Source organism: Erinaceus europaeus, chromosome 11 (genome assembly GCF_950295315.1).
Source record: "Erinaceus europaeus chromosome 11, mEriEur2.1, whole genome shotgun sequence".
NCBI lineage: Eukaryota > Metazoa > Chordata > Mammalia > Eulipotyphla > Erinaceidae > Erinaceus > Erinaceus europaeus.
Genome location: NC_080172.1, coordinates 70,564,035 through 70,584,667, shown reverse-complemented (window position 1 = coordinate 70,584,667; position 20,633 = coordinate 70,564,035). Strand labels below are relative to the sequence as shown.

General features: G+C 42.2%; 2 protein-coding genes across 3 annotated transcripts in view; one reads left to right on the top strand and one right to left on the bottom strand.

Moving 5' to 3' along the window:
* Positions 1 to 20,633, bottom strand: part of GPR89A (G protein-coupled receptor 89A) — a 327,321-nt gene that overhangs the window by 134,100 nt on the left and 172,588 nt on the right. The gene's annotated exons all lie outside the window — the stretch shown is intronic.
* Positions 124 to 20,633, top strand: part of RNF115 (ring finger protein 115) — a 64,272-nt gene continuing 43,762 nt past the window's right edge. For both annotated transcript variants that reach the window (XM_007528666.3, XM_060202010.1), the window contains exon 1: positions 124 to 390. In XM_007528666.3, coding sequence (XP_007528728.1) covers positions 289 to 390 — 102 coding nt within the window. In that variant the 5' untranslated portion in view covers positions 124 to 288. The remainder of the gene's footprint in view (positions 391 to 20,633) is intronic.

Here is a 20,633-nt window from a genome sequence, read left to right as displayed (position 1 = left end):
GGGTGTATGCCGAACCAGCGGGCGGGCCGCGGCGGGCTGACGCTCTTTCCTGCGCCTCTTTGGTGCTTGGAGGCGGGCCGCGAGGTCTGCGTCCGCGACGCCGCCTCTCTGGGCCGGCCGGGCTCACGTGACCCGCACAGGCTAAGGAGCGGCCGGCCTCACTGAGGAAGCGGCGGTGGCGGCCGTGGCGGCGGTGGCGGCGGTGGCGGCGGTGGCGGCGGTGGCGAGGTAGCGGCCTGGCGAGCTCTGGCCGGCTGCCCTCTCGGACAACCGTGGCGGAAGAGAAAAATGGCGGAGGCCTCGGCGGCCGGGGCGGGCGCGGGCGCCACTGTCGCGGCACACCGCTTTTTCTGCCACATTTGCAAGGGCGAGGTCAGCCCCAAACTACCGGTAAGAGCCCCCTTGTCCTCTGCGCGCCGGCAGACCCCTCGCCCCGGTGTCCCGGGGTGGATCTGGGGCTTCCCTCACACCTTTGATTCCCCTGCGTCGGTCTCCCGAATATTTGTCGTGGGCGGCCGCAGGCTCCAGACCCCGGGGGTCCCGCCTTGGTTCCGGACCTCCCAGATCGATCGGACGCCCCCACCTGCCCTTTCCTTCCTCTCTACCTGCCCAGCCACCCCCTCCACCTTTTTGTCTTCCTTAGCAAGTTCTCTCCCGGCAACTCCTCTCGATTTCCGTGCACTCCCACTTCACCTTGTCTCCTGCCCACGATGACCTCCTCCCTCCCAGCTCGGTACTCTTTCCGTTTTGTCTCTCACCATCCTCTATTTCCATTTCCACTTTTCACCAGCCCCCCGCCCCCCCCCCCCCCCCCGTGAAGCACATTAGTGGGTCGCAGAGGGCTGTACCTGTTCTGCTGTCTCTGGGGAAAGAGGGTTGGGAAGGTGACTGGGGTACCGAGGGGGACTGTTGCCATCCGCTGGTTCCCCGGGTTCTGGTGAAAGTGAAAACAACAGTGTGCTAATAATGACTTGCAGACCGCCTGTCTCCCGGTTCACAGTGAAAGGAAATGGCTTTAGGAAGAAGGCAGGACAAACTGTTTCAAGTTGGTTTATTTTGGTGTCTTTAGTACCACCTCCACTACCCGCCCCCTCCTCCATTCTCCTTCCTTTAATGAAAAGAAAGAACCAGGACAGAATGTTGGGGACTGGCATAAAATTAGCTTTCTGTCTCTCCCCGTGCCCTCCCCCTTTTCTCCTAGATGCTGTCAGTTAGGTTCTAACAGGAGAAGTAGTGACTTGTTCTCGAAGATCTCCTTTCTGGAATCTGCTTTCTAGTTGTAGCCAAACCCAGGTTTACTGCAGGGACAGTGTTTATCCTGGTTTTGGTCAGCTGTCTTTAATATTAATTGTGCTGGTTCTTTTTCTTAGAGGTTTCCTTAAGACAGGTTGGCTACACAGCTCTGTAGTGTCTCGTGTACAGTCTTATGAAGAAACCTACTAAAGCTTGTCTGTCTTAGTTCTTAGAAACAAGTGGAGTCCAGTAAATCAGGTGGCTATAGTCAATTTGTTAAAGTCTTTTCAACCAAAAGTTGTGCTTTCTTGTCAGGATGTTTACGTCTTTTCCCACTGTACTTGCTCCACCCCTAATTTCATACACATAGTGTCATATCTTTTTGAGTTTTGCTTTCTGATTTGAGGGAGAGAGGAAGTGTGTGTGTTTTCTCTATCAGTGCTGGGGCGAGATTTTTTTCCCCCCCATGTCAGTGAACCTCAGTCTCCAAAACTTTCTTATTCTGGAGAGGGAATCTGGAATTCAGCCAGCTTATGTGTAAACAGTGACATGATGAATGTGTTGTTCTGTTGAACACTATTGCCTCACCTCTCCTGATCATTTTTTTAATATATATATGTATACATATATATATATATGTACTTTTTTTTTTTTTACCAGAGCACATTCAGCTCTGGTTTATGGTGGTGCTGGGGGATGGGACTTGATGGAGCCTCAGGCATGAGGCTTTTTTTTTTTTTTTGCATAGCCATTATGCTATCTATGTGCTCTTCTGTATGAGTAATCTCCAGTCCTCTAGAGAAATTTTTTTCAAGTATATTTTTTTTCTATAAACTGAGATTCTCTCATTGTAAGCACCCAGCAGTCAGTAGGTGTGTACTGTTTCTTGAACTGGACAGATGCTCTGGGAAATGTGAATGACTTTCTGTGAAGAGCTGGACCCAGCTTGTCTTAAATAAAGGTTTTCTTTGTCTTGACTTTAAGGGTACCCACTCCTGTCTTTGCCAAACATGAATACTGAACACTGCATTTGGACGAGGGTAGATAGCATAATGGTTATACAAAGAGACTCTCATGCTTAAGACTCCCAAATTCCCAGGTTCAGTCCCCCTTCCACCATGAACTGAGCTGGGCAGTGCTCTGGTAAAAATAAATAAATAAATAAAATGAACATTGAGGTTTTTTTAAAATAAATATGTATTTATTAATGAGAGGGATAGGAGGAGAGAGAGAAAGAACCAGATTATCACTCTGGTACATGTGCTGCTGGGGATTGAACTCAGGACCCCATGCTTGAGAGTCCCAACACTTTATTCACTGTGCTACCTCCTGGACCACGAACAGTGAATTTTTATATTCTCTCCCTCCCTCCCCTGCCCCTCTGATTTATTAAGGAGAGAAGGAGAGAGAACCAGAGCATCACTCTGGCAACATGCAGTTCTAAAGATTGAACCTGGGACCTCATGTTTAAGAGTCAAGTGCTCTATCCACTGTGCCACCTCCTGGGCTGCTTACATTAGCTTATTTTATTTTTTTATTTATCTTTTAAAAAGATTTTATTTATTAATGAGAAAGATAGGAGGAGAGAAAGAAAGAGCCAGATAACACTCTGGTACATGTGCTGCTGGGGATTGAACTCAGGACCTCATGCTTGAGAGTCTAGTTCCTTAGCCACTGCACCACCTCCCGGACCCCTACATTAGCTTTTAATAAGCTATTGCTAGGTGAGTCTCTTCACGCAGTCCGTGAGAAAGACCATTTCAGAGCTATCTTTTGCAGTTTTATTTGCCACATACATACCAGAAGCATAATTGTGGTAAGTGGGAGTAGTTTGCAAGGTTTTCTCATCCCCTGAAGAGAGCACTTAGACTGTTGGTGATGCCAGCAATCAAAGCTGGGGCCTTTAGAATTCAAGTCCCGTGTGCTACCATTGTGCTATATCCTCACTCTGGTGCAAGGTCTTATAACTTGTGTTTCCTCTCCCCTCCCCAATCTCTAGAATAAAGCCATTCTTGGTAGAATTGGAAGTGTGTTCAGGTGATAGCAAAAGCTTGCCCACAGTTATCCCTGAAGTCACCCAGTCATGGGCTTTTGTTTCTTCTGTCAGCTCTACTGCTCTGAAAGGTACATGAAACCTGATAACTTTAATGTCTTTATTAAGAGGTTCAGGGCGGTAGCGCAGCGGGTTAAGCGCATGTGGCGCAAAGTACAAGGACCGGCAAGAATCCTGGTTCAAGCCCCTGGCTCCCCACCTGCAGGGAAGTCGCTACACAAGCGGTGAAGCAGGTCTGCAGGTGTCTTTCTCTCCCCCTCTCTGTCTTACCCTCCTCTCTCCATTTCTCTCTGTCCTATACAACAACGACATCAGTAACAACAACAATAACTACAACAATAAAAAGGGCAACAAAAGGGAATAAATAAATAAATACTAAAAAAAAAGAGTCTTTATTAAAGGAAATAATTTTGATAACTTCCAGAAGAGATTGGGCTATGCTTCATGCTATCTATGTAAATCATGTCAGTTGAATTAATTTAATTTGGTGAAGTAGGACTTCATATTGCTAATACTGATCTATCCATTTTATCATTTTGTGTGTATTGTATCTTTGTGTGTCTTTGGTTTGAATCTTCTTGAGATACAAGGACAAACGATTCATTTAGAAAGAAGATACTAAGAAGTAAGTCTCTAAGGGAATTTTAGGATGAAAAAATGCTCAGTGATACCATTCAGTGATAGACTTCCCTAAAGTCTCCATCCTAGGGGACTTAGATTTTTCCTCTTAAAGGTGTTTTCCTATTTACAGCGAAAATAATTTTAGTACAATTCACTGAGTGCTTGGACTTTAAAATAAGAGATTTCAGTTGTATGGTCTGAAGCCATAGGATTTCTTGATCACATGTATTAAGTAGAAGCTTCTGCCTCACCTCACCTCAGGCAAAGCCAGACTCAGGGAGTTACTCTGCTACACTGAGGACTGGCTGGGTGACACTGAGGGTTGCCATGGAATGTAAAGGTGTTGTTCCATGCCCACACTGCCTTTTCCCTGTTAAATTAAGGTCAGGGAATATTACCTTATGAGGTTCAATCCTATAGAGCCTTTGTAAGTCCTATTGAGAGTAAACTGCTTTCATATTGATGAGACTTGGGTGGTTCTTAAGTGTTTTATGGGAAACAGTATATTTAAATCTTGACTAGACACCAGCCTAATTAAGGACTTCTTACTTGTGAGGCTCAGTCTGAAGGGGCTAGCAGGATCTTCTCCCTCTCACATTTCCTTATTAGTTCACCTCCTGTGGTCTAAGAAAATGCCACCCTTATCATTAAGTGATGCTATCTGGTAGAGTGCTTAATGCTCTGAAAATCACTATTATTGTACTATACTTATAATGGTTCTAATACAGAACTCTAACTACCTCATAATAGAAGTAGTTGAAAAGTGGGCTTTTTGAGAAATGGGGGGTGGGGCAGTACACACCAGAGCTTCACCCATGCACTGTTTCACCATTCATAGGCTTGACTTTTCATTTCTGATGAGAGAGAGAGACAGAGAGCTCGCACACAAGCAGGTGCATGCTTGTGCACACAACACTGGAGCCCTCTCCAGCATTGTGGTACTTTCATGTGGTGCTGGAATTCAAACTCAGCTGTGCCATCACTGCACTGCTACTCCCTGAAACTCCCATGTTATGCTAGGGTTCAAACCTAGGGCCTCATTCATGGTAAAATGTATGTACTCTATCAGCTGACTTGTCTCCTAGGCCCTGCTTATCACCTGATTCTTGAGCCATGGGACATGTGAGCATGACATCCCAGGTTTGTCCCTCAATAACATTTATGTCAGAGTGGAAAAAAAAGTTTCTTGAATATGTGGCTAGTGAAGTGGCTCAGAGGGCGGAGCACCTTCCTTGCATGAATGAGGCCCCAGTTTGATTCTTAGCACTGCATATAATGGAGTGGTGCTCAGCTCTTTACTATCTCATGAATCTTGGGGGGTGGTGCAGTAGCTAGAGGGTTGGACTTTGAAGCATAAGATCCTAAGCTTAGTCCCTGACATCGCATGTGCCAAAGTGATGCTTTTGTTCTCATATCGATAAATGAATAGAACCTTTAAAAATATTTCTTGGATAAAGAAATGATTTTGATGACTTGGGTACCCAATACTTATATTTAGAAAGTAGTGGCTTTAGTGTGGTCAGATCTTTATGTAAACAGCTTCAGTGTACAATATGTAAGTGCTACCATGTGTAGTTTGAACACACAGTGTCAGTATGTTCTCTACAGGAGCCTAGAAATGAAAACCTGTATTTGAATGGGTAGAAGGCTAGTTCTTGTCTTGAAATTATGGTGAATTGAAGAATTGTTTATTGGGGGAAATCTGGGACTTTTTCAGTATGAGGAGGAACAGAAAACAAAACCCACACCATTAAATTCACTACAGATGAAGTTCCTTGCATTGGGAGGAAGTAGTGACTGGGTGTTAATACTACCTGCTTTTTAATGTCCACTTGGATTTTTGTGACCTTTATGTTCTGGGAGAGGATGCAGAGGTCTTTCAGGTAGCCATCTTATTAAAAGGGGACAGAAAGTTATGGATGGCTTCTTATTCTCTGGCCAAATTAGAAGGAGACTTCTCTTTTATCCCTCCACAGCCTCAAAAAGAGCAGTAAAAGAGAGAGTGTAGAGCTGTGTTTCTTGGCTGGGGGCAGATTTGTTCCCCAGGAAGTCAGCATTGTCTGTGGATGTTTTTGGTTGTCACAGCTGGGTGAGGCAGAGACTTGTTTCTGTTGTCTAGTGGGTGGTGACCGAGGATGCTGCTAAATTTGATAGGATGCATAGGGAGCCCCACCCCCCAATTATTGGACCCCAAATGGGATTGGGGGAGCAAGAGAGTTTTTTTTTTTTTTTTAACTGAACAGTGGGTGAAGATTAGAGAGAAAGAAGCTAATATTGGAGTGTTACCTTCAGGCAGAAGCTAGAAGCTGGAAATTGCCAGGCCCACAGTACTAGGAGTGCCTAGACTGAGGAAGGAACCTTGGCGTCTCAGAGAAGTAAAGGAACTAACTACCTGTCACTGTCTTTTTTTTTTTTTTTTTTCCTGTGATGATTTAAGTTTTGTTCTCATATATGATATCTTCTCTCTGTCTCTCTCTCTCTCTCTCTATCTATCTCGTCATTAGGCTTTCACTGCTCCAGGCCAACTTTTTCATATAGGAGAGGGAGAAAAACAGCATAGCTTTCCCCCAGTGCTGTTTTACTATGTGTACTGAGGTCTCATGGCAAAACAGGCACCCTCCCCGGAGAGCTGTCTCACTGGCTTCCTTCCTCATGCAGTCTTTCTGTATGCCTTACTTTTTTCCTCTTCCCTTCTCTTTTTCCTTCCTTCATTCCTTCCTCCCTTCCTTCCTTCCTTCTCTATTTTACTTTATTTTTTTTGCTGTTACACATGAGAGTTTGGGAAAGAGAAACCAGAGCACGTACTGGGATCATCAGGCATTGCAAGTCTGATGCTCTACTAGTTGAGCTGTTTCCCCGGTTGCTAACATTGGTTTCTAATTTTGGAATTCTGATGAGAATTTTCAGTAAGATAATTGAGACCATATAATTTTAGCCAAGGCCCTGATGGGAAGGGTTGTTTAGAAAGTAGTTAGCAGCTGCTATTCCATTATAGTAGTATCTGTTGGGGTCACTTTCTTTCCTTGTGGCTATAGAAAGCAAAGGAATTGGATCACTCCTCTCAAGTTACACACTGTAGGGCAACTTCTAAGAGAAAAGTATTCACATTTTTGTCAGTTGGGAATTAATTGAGGTAGTAGCACTGCAAGTAACTTAGTAAGACAGCTGGAAAATCCAGTTTGAAACCAAAAGGAGAAGCAGACAGTATGCCTAACTTTTAGTTTTTCTTTAGCTCATGAGATTTTATTTTGTGTTTCTTTTATAAGCTCTTAGCAGTTCCTTAAGGTCAGATGATTCTGTGCTTAAACTTTTATTAATTTCTTCAAATTCTTGGTGGAAAGAGTGAATTAAAGCTGTCACTTCTTGTTCTAATACTTCTTCCTGTGACTGGAGCTGACATTTGACCAATGTGTTTAACTTAGTATCCTACTGAAACATGATAGAGAGAAGCACCTAGTTATTGGAGGCTTGAGTGGCATTCAAAGAAATGGAGCTATGTAGTCTTGGAGTAGAAGGTCAGAATGTGTGATCCTGGGCTGGGAGATAGCTCACTCTTTAAAGCATGCACCTTACCATACAGGAGTCTCTGGGTTCAAGCCCCAGCTCCACAAGGGAGTACCATAGATGGCAGAACACCTTGTGATGTCTCTTCTGTTTCTTTGTAACACCCTTGCCCCCCTCCACAAGAATGGAAAAATTGGTTCAGGGAGGACTGCTCAGTATTAATAGTAAACATATCTGAGGCCCTAGTAGTGTGTTATAAAAGAAAAAAGGGTGAGTAAACCTTTTAGAGATATGTGGCCTTTGTCATAGTAGAAGTAAGTTTGATTGTCCTTACAGCTTCACACGTAGTTTAGGTTAGATTTTAGAGGATTTTTATTTTTACTTCTTCATTAGGGAATTCATGTTTTATAGTCAACAGTAAGTACAATAGCTAGTACATGCATAACATTTCCCAGTTTTCCACATAACAATACATTTCACGAGTTTGCCAGATTTCACAGGAAACTTCTTAGTAGACCAGGTATCTAGTACTCGTCACCTTCCACAAATTTTGATGTGCCGATTTAAATTGACTTTAATCCTAGAGAACCATCGTCCAGTTAAAGTTTCATTATGTTTATTTTTCTCTATGCTTAGAATTTGCATTCTCAAAAGATTACCAAAAAAAGGTAGTACAGTTGGCAAAGTACTGACTGGACTCTCAAGCATAGTGTCCTGAGTTCTGTGCCCTGAATTGCATGTGTCAGTCATACTTAGGTTCTCTCTCTCTCCTTTTTATCATTCTTGCACATACAGTCAAAAATTAATTTTTTATTTGTAAGATAGAGGGTAAATTAAAATGAAGAACACAATTTATGAAAAACTGTTCCCTTATCTGCTGAACAATTAACGCAGACTGTTATTATATATTTTTATTTTATTATTATTATTTTACCAAAGCACTGATCAACTCTGGCTTATGGTGGTGCAGGGTATTGAACCTATGACTTCAGAGACTCAGGCATGAGAGTCTCTTGGCATAACCATTATGTTTTCTACCCCTACCCTAAATTCTCTGCCTTTCTTTCTCCTTTCTTTCTTTCTTTCTTTCTTTCTTTCTTTCTTTCTTTCTTTCTTTCTTTCCTTTCTTTCTCTAGCCACATAAAAGTCGAGAACAGAAGCATTGCAAGTGTAATATTTTGTTTTCTCTGCCCATTAGATGTTAGTAGCATAGTGTGCCCACTTTGCCATGTGCAAGATTTAAATTTGAAGCTTCCCCCACTGCATTGGAAGAAGCTTTGGTACTGGGTGTCTTTCCCTCTCTGTGTGTGTCTTCCTCTCTTTTTAAATATGTGCATATTCATTAATGACAAAGAACCAGAGCATAACTGGCATATGTGATGCTGAAGGTTGAACCCAAGACCTTATGCTTGGCAGTCCAACACATAAGCCCCTGTGCCATCTCCTGCACTCTCTCTCTTTAAGGTTTATTTGTTAACATAAAGGCGGAGAGGGAAAGTGTGGGTGGGTGTACACATGAAACACCAGGGCATCACTCTGGCGTACGCAATACCAGATTGAGTTCGGGACCTTGTGCTTCAGCTCATAGAGTCCCACAGATAATTCTTTTGTCCTCCCTGAAAATACCTTCTAATTCTACAGGAAAATCTTTTCCCATTTTATCATTTATTCTTTTCCTTTTGCTTGCTATTCAGTATTTCCAGGTAGTACTTTATTTTTTATTATTTATTTTGTCTCCAGGGTTATCGCTGGGACTTGGTGCCTGCACTACGAATCCATTGCTCTTGGAGGCCATTTTTTCAATTATTTTATTTTATTTTATTTTATAGGACAGAGAGAAATTGAGAGGGGAGGGGAAGGTAGAGAGGGAGAAAGATAGACACCTGCAGACCTGCTTCACCACCTATGAAGCAACCCCCCTGCAGGTAGGGAGCCGGAGGTGTGAACCGGGATCCTTGCATAGGTCTTTGCGCTTCCTACTATGTGTGCTTAACCTGGCGCACCACCGCCTGGCACCCTACAACACATCTTAAAACAGTACAGATCTGTAAACTGATGAACAAAAGGTGGGATCAGAGCAGTCGTCTGATGACTCACTGATCATCAGTGAATAAATAGCAAAGTTGAGCCTCTTGTCTTTGAATATGACTTTGTTTCTATGATGAAAGCTTAGAAGTAGGAGAGCCTCCATTGTTACCTGCCTTTCAAATGAACAGCTGATTGACTTTTCCAGCAGTTATTTTAGAAATCCTTTGTAGCTGGGTTTGTTGAATGAAACTTAGCTTATCCTAGTGGATCTCCTGTAATTTGAGTGACAGTGCTTTATTTTCACATATACTTATTAAGCTGTTGCTTCCCTTTCATTTATAGCTCTAGTTACTTGCCAACTTTGAGATCCAGGTTTGAACCTGGTCTGTACTGCATTGGAGGAAACTTTAATGCTTTGGTTCTGGCCTTATATGATCTTCTAAATACTTAAAAGCTTTAGAATTTTAGTAAAGTTAGGCTAAAGAGTGGAAATTTTGTACATAAAACCTGTTGGTATGAAAAAGCTACTGATATTATGATTGCAAATTATATGAAAACTCCAATGGTAAGTTTATTTTTGTCTAATAGTATGAAAGAGATTAATTCAGGAAATTAGCTTTCACTACTTTTTTATGTTTTTCGTTGGTGGTGGGACTTCACTGTTCTGAACCTTCTTTTTTCAAACAGAAACTGAAGGAAAGAAGGAAAAATACCACAACACCTAAGCTTCTTCCAATGTAGAGGTGCTAGATTTGGACCTGGCTCATACACATGGCAAAACAGTTAAACTGTCTAGGTGGACTATATTTTTGGCCCTTCAACTATGATCTTCATTTGCATGTTTTGGATTTTAAAAATGTTGAAAGTGATATTAACAAGTGAAAATCATAAATGCATTTAATTTCCTAAACATTTCGACCTTATACTGAAATTCTCTGTGTGTGGAGTGGGGCTGGGTGGGCCTGAAGGCTAGAGACAGCTTCTTAATAGAACTTACACTTGACCTTATATGAGGACCCAGAATCGAATCCCTGACCGCTCCATGGGAGCTCCTGCATGGTTAATCTTCACAAGTGGTGGAGTGGTGCTGTGCTCTCAGTCTTGGTGTCTGTTTCCCTTGTTCTTCCCCTGACTGTCCTTCATCCCACTGTCTTAAGAGAACAAGGATAAAAGAATCCACTAGGAGATAGAGCCCCAGTGATGCCCACCCAAGCACAGCATCAAATATATTGATATATATTTTTTGAGAGACACTTGTTTTTAATATTATATTAGTCTCGGTTTTCACATACAACCAACATTAACATACATATGACTGAGAGTTCCCAGGGCTTTTTGTAAGTTTAGCATTGTAACATACGATCTGTCTTATCCAACGGCGCTGGCACTGTGAAAGTATCCTAGTGTATTTCTGAGTGTAATTGAGTCTGGATATTTCCGTTGAAGAGACACATCCACACTCTGTATTTGTGAAGTGTTACACTTTGAAATTGGCTTGTGTTTAGCAATACATAAAAGCAGCAGGAAATCAATTACCTAAATCAGTTCTTAAAAATGTTTGCTAAAGAGAGGATTGGAGAGAGAGAACCAGCACAGCACTCTGGCACATGTGATGCTGGGAACTAAATGTTGTTTTCGCCGGGCTAGGTTGTTTTCGCCGGGCTGGCTTCACGGGCGGGTAACAGACGACCAGGGACTCATGGTTGAGCTGTAGGCAGTATCTCTTTATTCATGCAGGACGCAGCACAATCTAAGCCGAGCTAAGCTAAACTCAAGTACCCTAAAACTCACAATGCTGTCTTTATATATACTTGCCAAGTAGGGTGGAAACAGGATGTGACATAGAGAGGGTGGAGAGAAAAGTGACTGGTGAAAATCAGGGTATGACAAGGAGAGGATCAGGGTGTGACAAGGAGAGGGGGCGGAGCAGGCAAGAATTCTACCACTAAACCACTAATGCCCTGGAGGGAGTTAGGTGCTTTATTTATGTAAATGTAAAAGTGATTTATGTAAATAGACCGCTTTGAATGGGATCAAACCCAATCCCTATAGAGGCATAAGGTGCTTGGTTAAGCAGAAGCCAGGGGGAGCTGGCATTCTACCCAACAACTAAACTCAGGATTTCATGTTTGAGAGTCCAACAGTTTTCAACTATGCCACCTCTTGGGCCGCATCAATAAGTGTTTCTGAAACTGTGTGTCAGGAGATTTATGAGGAGCTCAGAGTCACACGAAAATGCTGCATACTAAGTCTCCTGGCTCCATTCTACCACTGTTCTGACACAGAATAAGGATATTAATAGTCTGAAAGATCACTCAGTGAAGAAACATGACTTTTCTAGATCTTTTTGGTAGGGCATGTGCCCTACATGCATGAAGTCCTGGGCTTGATCCCTGCTACCACATGAGAGCAACAAAGATGCGGGGTGGGAGGAGAGAAGCAATGGAAGAAAAAAGGGAGCTCTGTGGATGGTGGAGTAGAGCATTGTACACATCTTTTTCATTAAGAAAGTTAAAATGAGGGGGCTGGGCAGTGGTGCACCTGCTTAAGCACACATAGGACCATGCACAGGACCTAGTTTGAGCCTCCACCTCCCACACCCACCTGCAGTGCAGACGATTCACAAGTGGTAAAGCAGATCTGCAGGTGTCTTTCTATTTCCCCTGCCTCTGAATTTCTCTCTGTCCTATCCAATAAAAGAGAGACAGAGAGAGAAGGCTTCCAGGAGCAGTGGACTCATGGTGGAGGCACAAGCCCCAGCAGTGACTCTGGTGGGAAAAAAAAATGAGGAGTGGGATAGCTTAGCTTGTTAGAACACAGTATTACTATGCCTGAGGCCCCAAGGACCCAACTTCAGTCCTCTGCACTACCATGAGCCAGAGCTGAGCAGTGTTCTGGAATTTAAAAAAAAAAAAATCTTTTTTTTCTTATCTATGGAGGTGGCTCAGTACATACTCTGTTTAAATCCCCCCCTCAACCACATTAAACACACACACACACACACACACACACACACACACACACACACTCAAATTGCTCAGGGAAATTTATGATTCTATAACTTGTTGAAAACTTAACAGTGTTTCAGGCTCCACTTCATTGATGAAGCAGCTTACTCAACAATATCAGGCTGATTTGTTTCTGATCTCAGATTCATCGCGCTTGTGATTCTGAAGTATTGTTAGCTCTCATTTGTGGCCAAGAACCTAGAACTACAGTATTCAGAGGAGTTTGTTTTATGTGTCTCTCCCTCCTCCTTTTATTAAACTATATACTTCGTGATTTCAGTAACCTTTAATCCTGTCACTCCTTTTTGTTTTTTAATTTACCAGTGGCATTGAGTTTGTGCAAATAGTAGTATATGAGGGTGTTGGCGGATGGTAAGAGAAAATCAATTGACCAGTACGTGTAAAGGATGAGTCAAGAGAGCTAGCATAATGGTTATGCAGATGATTTTCCTGTCTTAGGCTCTGAGGTCCCAGGTTCAATCCCCTGTACCACCATAAACCTGAACTGAGATGAGCTGAGCTGAGCTGTGCTCTGGTTAAAAAACAAAAAATAAAAGGTGAGCCAGCAGAACCTGAGACTGCACTTAGATGTGGATTCTGCTCCATACACACAACCTCCCTGGACATGAATGAGTTCATGCCCTCACTACAGATAGATGTTTCCTGATACCTTTGCAGAATGCCCTAAAAGGGTCAGCATTCTGCCATACCAGACTCAGGATACACAGTTCACACTCATAGTGGGGATTCCATTTGGGGAAGCTGAAGAAGCTGGGCCCAGAACCTCCAGTGGTGACTCCAGTTATGGTCATTGGTACTTTAGTTTTTGGCAAGTCTGCAAAGAAATAGGAATGAATGAAGATGTTTGCCATTAGGACTCTGCTTTGTAGTAGATCCTGCATTCTTCCAGACAGCTGCTCCCTCAACCAGTCATCCACTTCCTTCAGCTTTGGCTGCTCTGACTACTTACTGGTGGGTGTAGTGCAGGTGACACCTATTTTCCACAGTGACCCTGTCCTGTAGCACAGAGAGCAATCCCAGATTATTTTTCTTTCTCCACCAACTTGTTTTTCTTTCTACATAGCACTTGGAACATAAAGTTTAGAATGTATTTGTGGAAACCCGGAAGGTGATGCAGTGGAGAAAGCATTGGACTTTCAGGCATGAGGTCCAGAGTTTGATCCATGGCATAGCCTGTACCAAAGTGGTCCTCTGGTTCTGTCCTCTCTTTCATAAATAAGTACATATTTTATTTAATTTGGATAGAGACAGAAATTCAGGCAGGGAGATGGAAAGGGAGAGTGACACCTACATCATTGCTTTTCCACCCATGAAGCTTTTCACTGCAGGTGGGGACTGGTGGCTTGAACCTTGGATCCATGTGCACTGTAATGTGTGTATGCTCAGCCAGGTACACCACCAACTGGCATTTACACCCCAATACACATACGTACATACATATTTGCTCAGTGAATGTTGTCAATGAATGAGCATCTTCATTTTGTGTAAGAAGATTCTGCCACTTGAGGTAACAGATTCTATAAGCTAAATTTAAGAAGGTAAAATTTCAAACTGATATAACACACCAGAGCTGAACATGACATTTTGTATCACTTATCATTTATTTATTTATTTATTTATTTACTAAAGCACTGACCAGCTCTAGCTTATGGTAGTGTGGGGGATTGAATCTGGGACTTTGGAGTCTCAGGTATGAGCATCTCTTTACATAACTATTATGCTACCTAACCCCACCCTATCACTTATTATTTTATATCTGTGCCATTGGGTTGTTGCCCTTCTTGTTGCCTTTGATGTGAACAGAGAGAACTATAAAACTGTTCTGCTTATATGTTAGGTGAAGTTAGCCTCTGATAGTTCTTGTAGTTTAGTCTGTTACCTTTTTTTCCTTACAAAATTTGGCTTATTGTTCATCTGATCAAGCATTGTTTCAAATAATGCTTTGTCTCATGACTTGATTTTCTTGTTACACAATGAGTTAGAGCAGGTTGGTTGATTATAGATTGCTGTTTGGATTTTCTGATAAAGTCAAAGTTCAGTCATGGCCTGGAATGAAATTACAAAATGAAGATCATGAATGTTACTATTCATAGGGAGGGAGACCATAAATCAGGACAGTTTTACTGATCTGGAACTGAGTCACAGCTCTTGACATAGCAGATTGTTTAGGTGTACGTTTATGTTGTGGATTTTTTTTTTTTTTGCAAAAAAAAAAACCTTTTATTAGTCATGGGGTGAATAGTTTAAGATTTCTTGAACTCAGTGGCATGGGAGGTTGCATTTATTGCATGTTCAAGGTTCCAGTTAAATGGTTCTCTGGCTTTCATAAAAAATAAATATTTAAAAAAATCTATTAAGTTTTTTCTTGCTGCCAGTTTTCATAGGGGCTTGTGACTGCTCCCAGTAGGATTTCTCTTTCTTTTCTTTTTTTCTTTTCTTTCCTTTCCTCTTTCTTTCTTTCTCTCTCTCTCCCTCCCACCTTCCCTCCCTTTTTCTTCCTTCTTTCCTTCCTCTCTCTCTCTCTCTCTCTCTCTCTCTCAAATAGAGGGTGAGTGAGAGAGGGGAAAAAGGCAAGAGAGATGCCTCAGCACTGCTTCATTATGCTCCCATGTAGTGGACCAGAGCTCGAACCTGGTTCTTTGAGCATGATGAAGTGTGTACTCTTCTACCAGAGCACTGCTCAACTTTGGCTTATGGTGGGGTAAGGGATTGAACCTGGGACTCTGGAGCCTTAGGCACAAGAGTCTCTTTGTATAACTATTATGCTATCTACCCCTACCCCTGGTTGAACTATTTCTTTTTTTTTAAATTTATTTATTTACTTATTCCCTTTTGTTGTTTTTTATTGTTGTAGTTATTAGTGTTATTGTTGGATAGGACAGAGAGAAATGGAGAGAGGTGGAGAAGACAGAGGGGGAAAGACAGACACCTGCAGACCTGTTTTACCACTTGTGAAGCGACTCCCCTCCAGGTGGGGAGCCGGGGGCTCGAACTGGGATCTTTATGCTGGTCCTTGTACTTTGCGCCACATGCACTTACCCCTCTGCGCTACCGCCTGACTCCTGCTGGTTGAGCTATTTCTTAGCCTCAATAAATGATTTTTCTTTTTCGCCCCCCCCCCCCCCGATAGATACAGAGGCAAAGAGCTTGAAGAGATCATAGCACTGGAGCTTCCTTCCATGCAGTGGGAGCTGGGCTTGAACCTGGCCATGCGCATGGCAAAGCAATGCACTATCCAAGTGAGCTATTTCACTGTTTACGTCGATAAATCTCTTTCTTTCTCTCTCCTTTTCTCACTTCCCTTCTCTCTTTTTTTAAAGAACATATGTATTTTTTTTTTTTTTCAATTCTACCCCTCTGTCATCTCAGGTTTTACTCTTTAGGCTGACTTTTTAGAGAGAGAGGCCACAGTACTGAAGGCCCCTCAAGTACCGTAGTACTCCCCTTATAGTGTGTGTGCAGGGGGTGTGGTGGAGTGAAAGGGGATCAAACCTGGGTTGTGAACATGGCAGAGCCGTACCTTTCCAGGTGAGCTGTCTTTTCCTTTTCGGCTGTTGGTACCGTGAATGAGCCAGCTGATTCTTGTTTTCTTGTAGGCGATTTGGGAGAGCCAAGCAAGTGTGAACAGCATTTGTGTTCTAGGCTTTACAGATGGAGAAACACATCTTCACAAAACTGTTAATGTCATGGTGGAACTGGGGACAGAACTCAAGTTTCATTATCTTTACTTTGGGGTTCATTGTGTTTTTGAAAAGAAGGATCACTTGTAAAGGGATAAACAGAATTTTAGCAAAAGGTAAGATATTTGATTTATGGATGTGAGTTGGCAGGAAAGTCAACTTTCCTGTTGATGTGTGGTGGATTCTGGCCTTGGAAATGTGATGTGTTTCAAACAGTTCATGCTCCTAATCCTTTTAATTAGGAGTTTCTAAGTGGTTTTGCTATGTTGTAATCAAGGAGAATATGAATAAAGAGGATGTGACTAACAATAATGTGGTCTTAGATTTTGATTTGCAGATGAGACAGAAAATAATCTTGTTATTGAGAAGATTAAGCAAAAGAAATCTAGACTGTTAGTGAGGATCTAGAGTGTTGGAAGTTGAAAATAAATGGGAAGGCTTTGTTATATTTGATATGCTGAATAAATTCTGTATACAGATACACATAAAGTTCAAGGATGTGTTAGTTTTGCTTTATAGAACTTAATATAAATAGGTTTTGTCTCATTGTCCTGCTAAGACCTCACATTTTGTGATAGTTGATGCTTTGAAATATAAGGAGGGATGGGGCCAGGCAGCGGTTGACTTGGTAGAGCGCACTAATACTATGCGAGGACTCAGTCCACATGTCCCGTTCCCACCTGCAGAGGGGAAGCTTCATTAAGTGGTGGAGTAGTGCTGCAGATGTCTCTCTACCACTCTTCCTTCCCCTTTTTTCTGTCTCTATAAAGATAAATAATAAAATAAAATAAATATAAGGATGGATTGGAGGTAGCAAACACAGTAGAGCACAAAACAGGATCTCTGTTTTGAGCTTCTGGCACCACGTAGGAGCGCCACGCACAGAGGGAAGTTTCACAGTGATGGAATGGTGATACAGTATCTCTTTCCTGTCTGTGACTGAAAGGGGGATAAATCCAGTGGGGACAGTGGGATTGTGAAGGTGCAAGTTTCCAGTAGCTTTCCCCCCCAATATAGTAAGCAAGCGATTGCAGGCTGGAATAACTATAATAGCTATATTTGTTGGATGTCTACTACATAGGTAGTTAGGTATTCTGCAAATAACTTATTCAGTAAAATAGCAGTGAATCAAGCATTTCTGTTTTCCAGAGCAAGAAATTGAATCTCAGAAGGGTGACATGACTTCTTAAGATCTCATTTAGGGCTAGGGAGTTAGCATAATGGTTATGGAAAATGACTTTCATGCCTGAGGTTCTGAGGTCCCAGGTTCAATCCTGAGCACCACCATAAACCAGAGCTGAGCTAAAAAGGTGTGTGTGTGTGTGTGTGTGTGTGTGTGTGTGTGTGTGTGTGTGTGTTAATAAGTGTGGATTTGGAATGGAATTCTGATCTCAAATTCAAAACTTCCTATATACCATATTATCCAGGTTTGCTATTGAGAAAGGCTGTGTGGAACAGCAAATGTTAATTGGCCACTTGATAATTGTTGTGTATTGTATTCCAAATGAAAGTCCTCTGAATTTGCCTTTATGTGAATCTTTCTCTTAAGAGACAGGTCTTTAAAAAAAAAAAAAAAAGACAGGTCTTTTCTGATTTTGTAAATTGAAGTTCTCACTGGATAGTGTGTTCTTCGGGTAATGACTGCTTCTGTGGTTTACACAACCAGCTTTCATGCCTGCGGCACCAGCGATCCCAGATTCCCTCCCTAGCCCCACAGTAGGCTAGAGCTGAACAGTGCTCTGGTTAAAAAATATAATCCATTGGAGATATCCTTGATGTAACTGGAGTTCTGGAGAAAAGCAGTAACTTGTGAATATAAAAGTGATGGTAGAAAATGGAATGCCTTCCAGGCATTTACAAAGAAAATTTTGCAACTGGAACTATAACTAGTCTTCAGAATATTTATTATTTTGGGTTTTTCAGGCTTTGAAGAGAATGGAGGTGAGTGGTCCAGGAGGTGGCACAGTGGATAAAGTGTTGGACTCTCAAGCCTGAGGTCTGGAGTTCAATTTGCGGCAGCACGTGTACTAGAGTGATACCTGGTTCTCTCTCTCTCTCTGCCTATCCTTCTTCATGTATAAATAAATAAAATCATTTTTAAAAAGAGAGAGAGAATGGAGGTGAGACAGGTTTCTGATGCCAGACCTTTGCTCTGAGACTGAAAGTATGAAAGATGTGAGGTGACTAGGAACTATCCTATGTCCCACTGGATCCTTCAGAGGCTGAGCAAATAAACATCCATGAGCTATTAATAGCATGTATGTCTCCAGAACACATGGGAGAGACCCAGAAATTCAGAGTAACTCATGTGGCCCTAGGTATGGGCTTGAGTAGCTTCTGAGAGCAGAGGACTTTGGGAAGAAGAAGGGTGAGTTAGGAGGGCCAGGCGGTTGGCGCACCTGGTTGAGTGCACAAACTACAGTATGCAAGGACCAGGGTTCAAGCCCCTTGTCCCCACCTCAGGGAAAACCTCATGAATGGTGAAGTAGAGCTGCAGGACTCTCTCTTCCCACCCCCCCCAATTTATCTCTGTCTCTAGCCAATAATAAATTAATTAATTAAATTAAATTTAAAAAGAAAGAAAGGGTGAGTTAAGCCACAGTGAGTGATGCAAAGGATGTTGAGTCAACTTTGTCTCCTCCAGGAAAAGGGTCAGGTCTGCTGGGGAGGCAAGTTGCCCAAAGAGTGTGGGTAAAATAGAGGCATATAAGCTTTCTGCCATTTGGGGAAACCAGATTCTCCCCAGGAGCAGCCTTATCTCAAAAGTAACTACATTCTCCCTCATGTGAAGAGAACTGTTGCCAGTGAGGGGTTTGTGTGTGGCAGATTTTTGCTTCTGTGCAGAGACAAGTGTGTGCTTTTTAAAAAATTTTTTTTAAAATTTATTTATAAGAAAGATAGGAGGAGAGAGAAAGAACCAGACGGCACTCTGGCATATGTGCTGCCGGGGATGGAACTCACAACCACATGCTTGAGAGTCCAAAGCTTTACCTCTGCGCCACCTCCCGGGCCACGTGTGTGTGCTTTTTTTTTTTTTTTTTTTTTACAATGTATGGCCCAGGTTCAAGCCTCAGAATCACATGGAAACACTATAGGGTTTGAGATTCCCTGCCTTCCTCTGACATAAAAAGAAACAGTTGGTCCCTGAGCAGTAGTATCATACCTACGAGAGTCCTCAGCAATGTAGAATAAGTAAAAGACAAGAAAAAGGGAGAGATATAATTGGTGACTGATAAGTGTAAACACATATTTACAGACTTTTTACTATAAAATGCTTTCTGCATTTCCTGTAATGTTGATTGCAGGACAAATAGTCCATCCTTGGGGCCAGGTGGTGGTGCACCTGGTTGAGCGCATGTTACAGTGCGAAAGGACCCCGGTTCAAGCCCCTGTTCCCCACCCGCAGGGGGAAAGCTTCATGAGTGGTGAAGTAGGGCGCAGGTGTCTGTCTATCTCCCTCTCTATCTTCCCCTCCCCTCTCAATTTCTGGCTGTCTCTATCCAGTAAATAAATAAACATAATATTAAAAAATTTAAAAAATCCTAAAAAATTTTTTTTAAAAGTCCATCCTGGGGAGGTTTATTGTGCTATGATTTTTGTCAGTAATAGTTTATAGAGTATTTGGAAAGAATTTATCTTCTCTGTATTCAAAATAGAATTATTCAGAAAGGTTTGACTGCAGCTTGTAAACTGAAGGAGTACCAAGCAGCCTGAGGAATCACACTACTCTTTCTTCTGAAGTGTCCTTTTCCTGTTTGCTAATACAAGTAAAAAAATATTTTATGGGAGAAAAGAAGGTAGCTGGGAAATGGCCCGCCTGTTAGAATGTGTAAGGATCTAGTTTGAGGCCCTGGTAGCACATGAGAGCACCATGCATAGTAGTAGTACCAAGGGGAAGCTCCTTGAATGGTAGGGTGGCATTGTGGTTTCTCTCCTCTCTGTCTCTTTCTAACTGGAAGGTGCCACCTGAGACCTTCCTGGTTTCCATAAAATAAAGTTGACATATTCTTAAAATAAATAATAGCATACAACTGTTGGTAAGGAAAACAAAAACAAACAAAATCTAAAAAATAAAATAAGAGAGTGAAAAAAGGCCACCAGAAGCAGTGGGATTTTTTTTTTTTTTTTTTTTTTGCACTGTGGCAAAAAAGATAAAAGCAGGAGTTGGTGTTGAAAGAATGGGAACAGGGTTAAGTGCACGTGGCACAAAATGCAAGGACCAGTTAGGATCCCGGTTCAAGCCCCCAGCTCCCCACCTGCAGGGGAGTCAATTCACAGGTGGTGAAGCAGGTCTGCAGGTGTCTTTCTGTCTCTCTTCCTCTCTATCTCCCCCTTCTCTCTCAGTTTCTCTCTGTCTATCCAATAACAAATTAAAAACAAAAAAAGAATGGGAACAGTTAAAATTTCTGTTGGCTGTACATCATTCCCTAACTTACATGCAGTTGAAGTAAGCAAGCTATTCTCGGAAATATATTTTACATCATA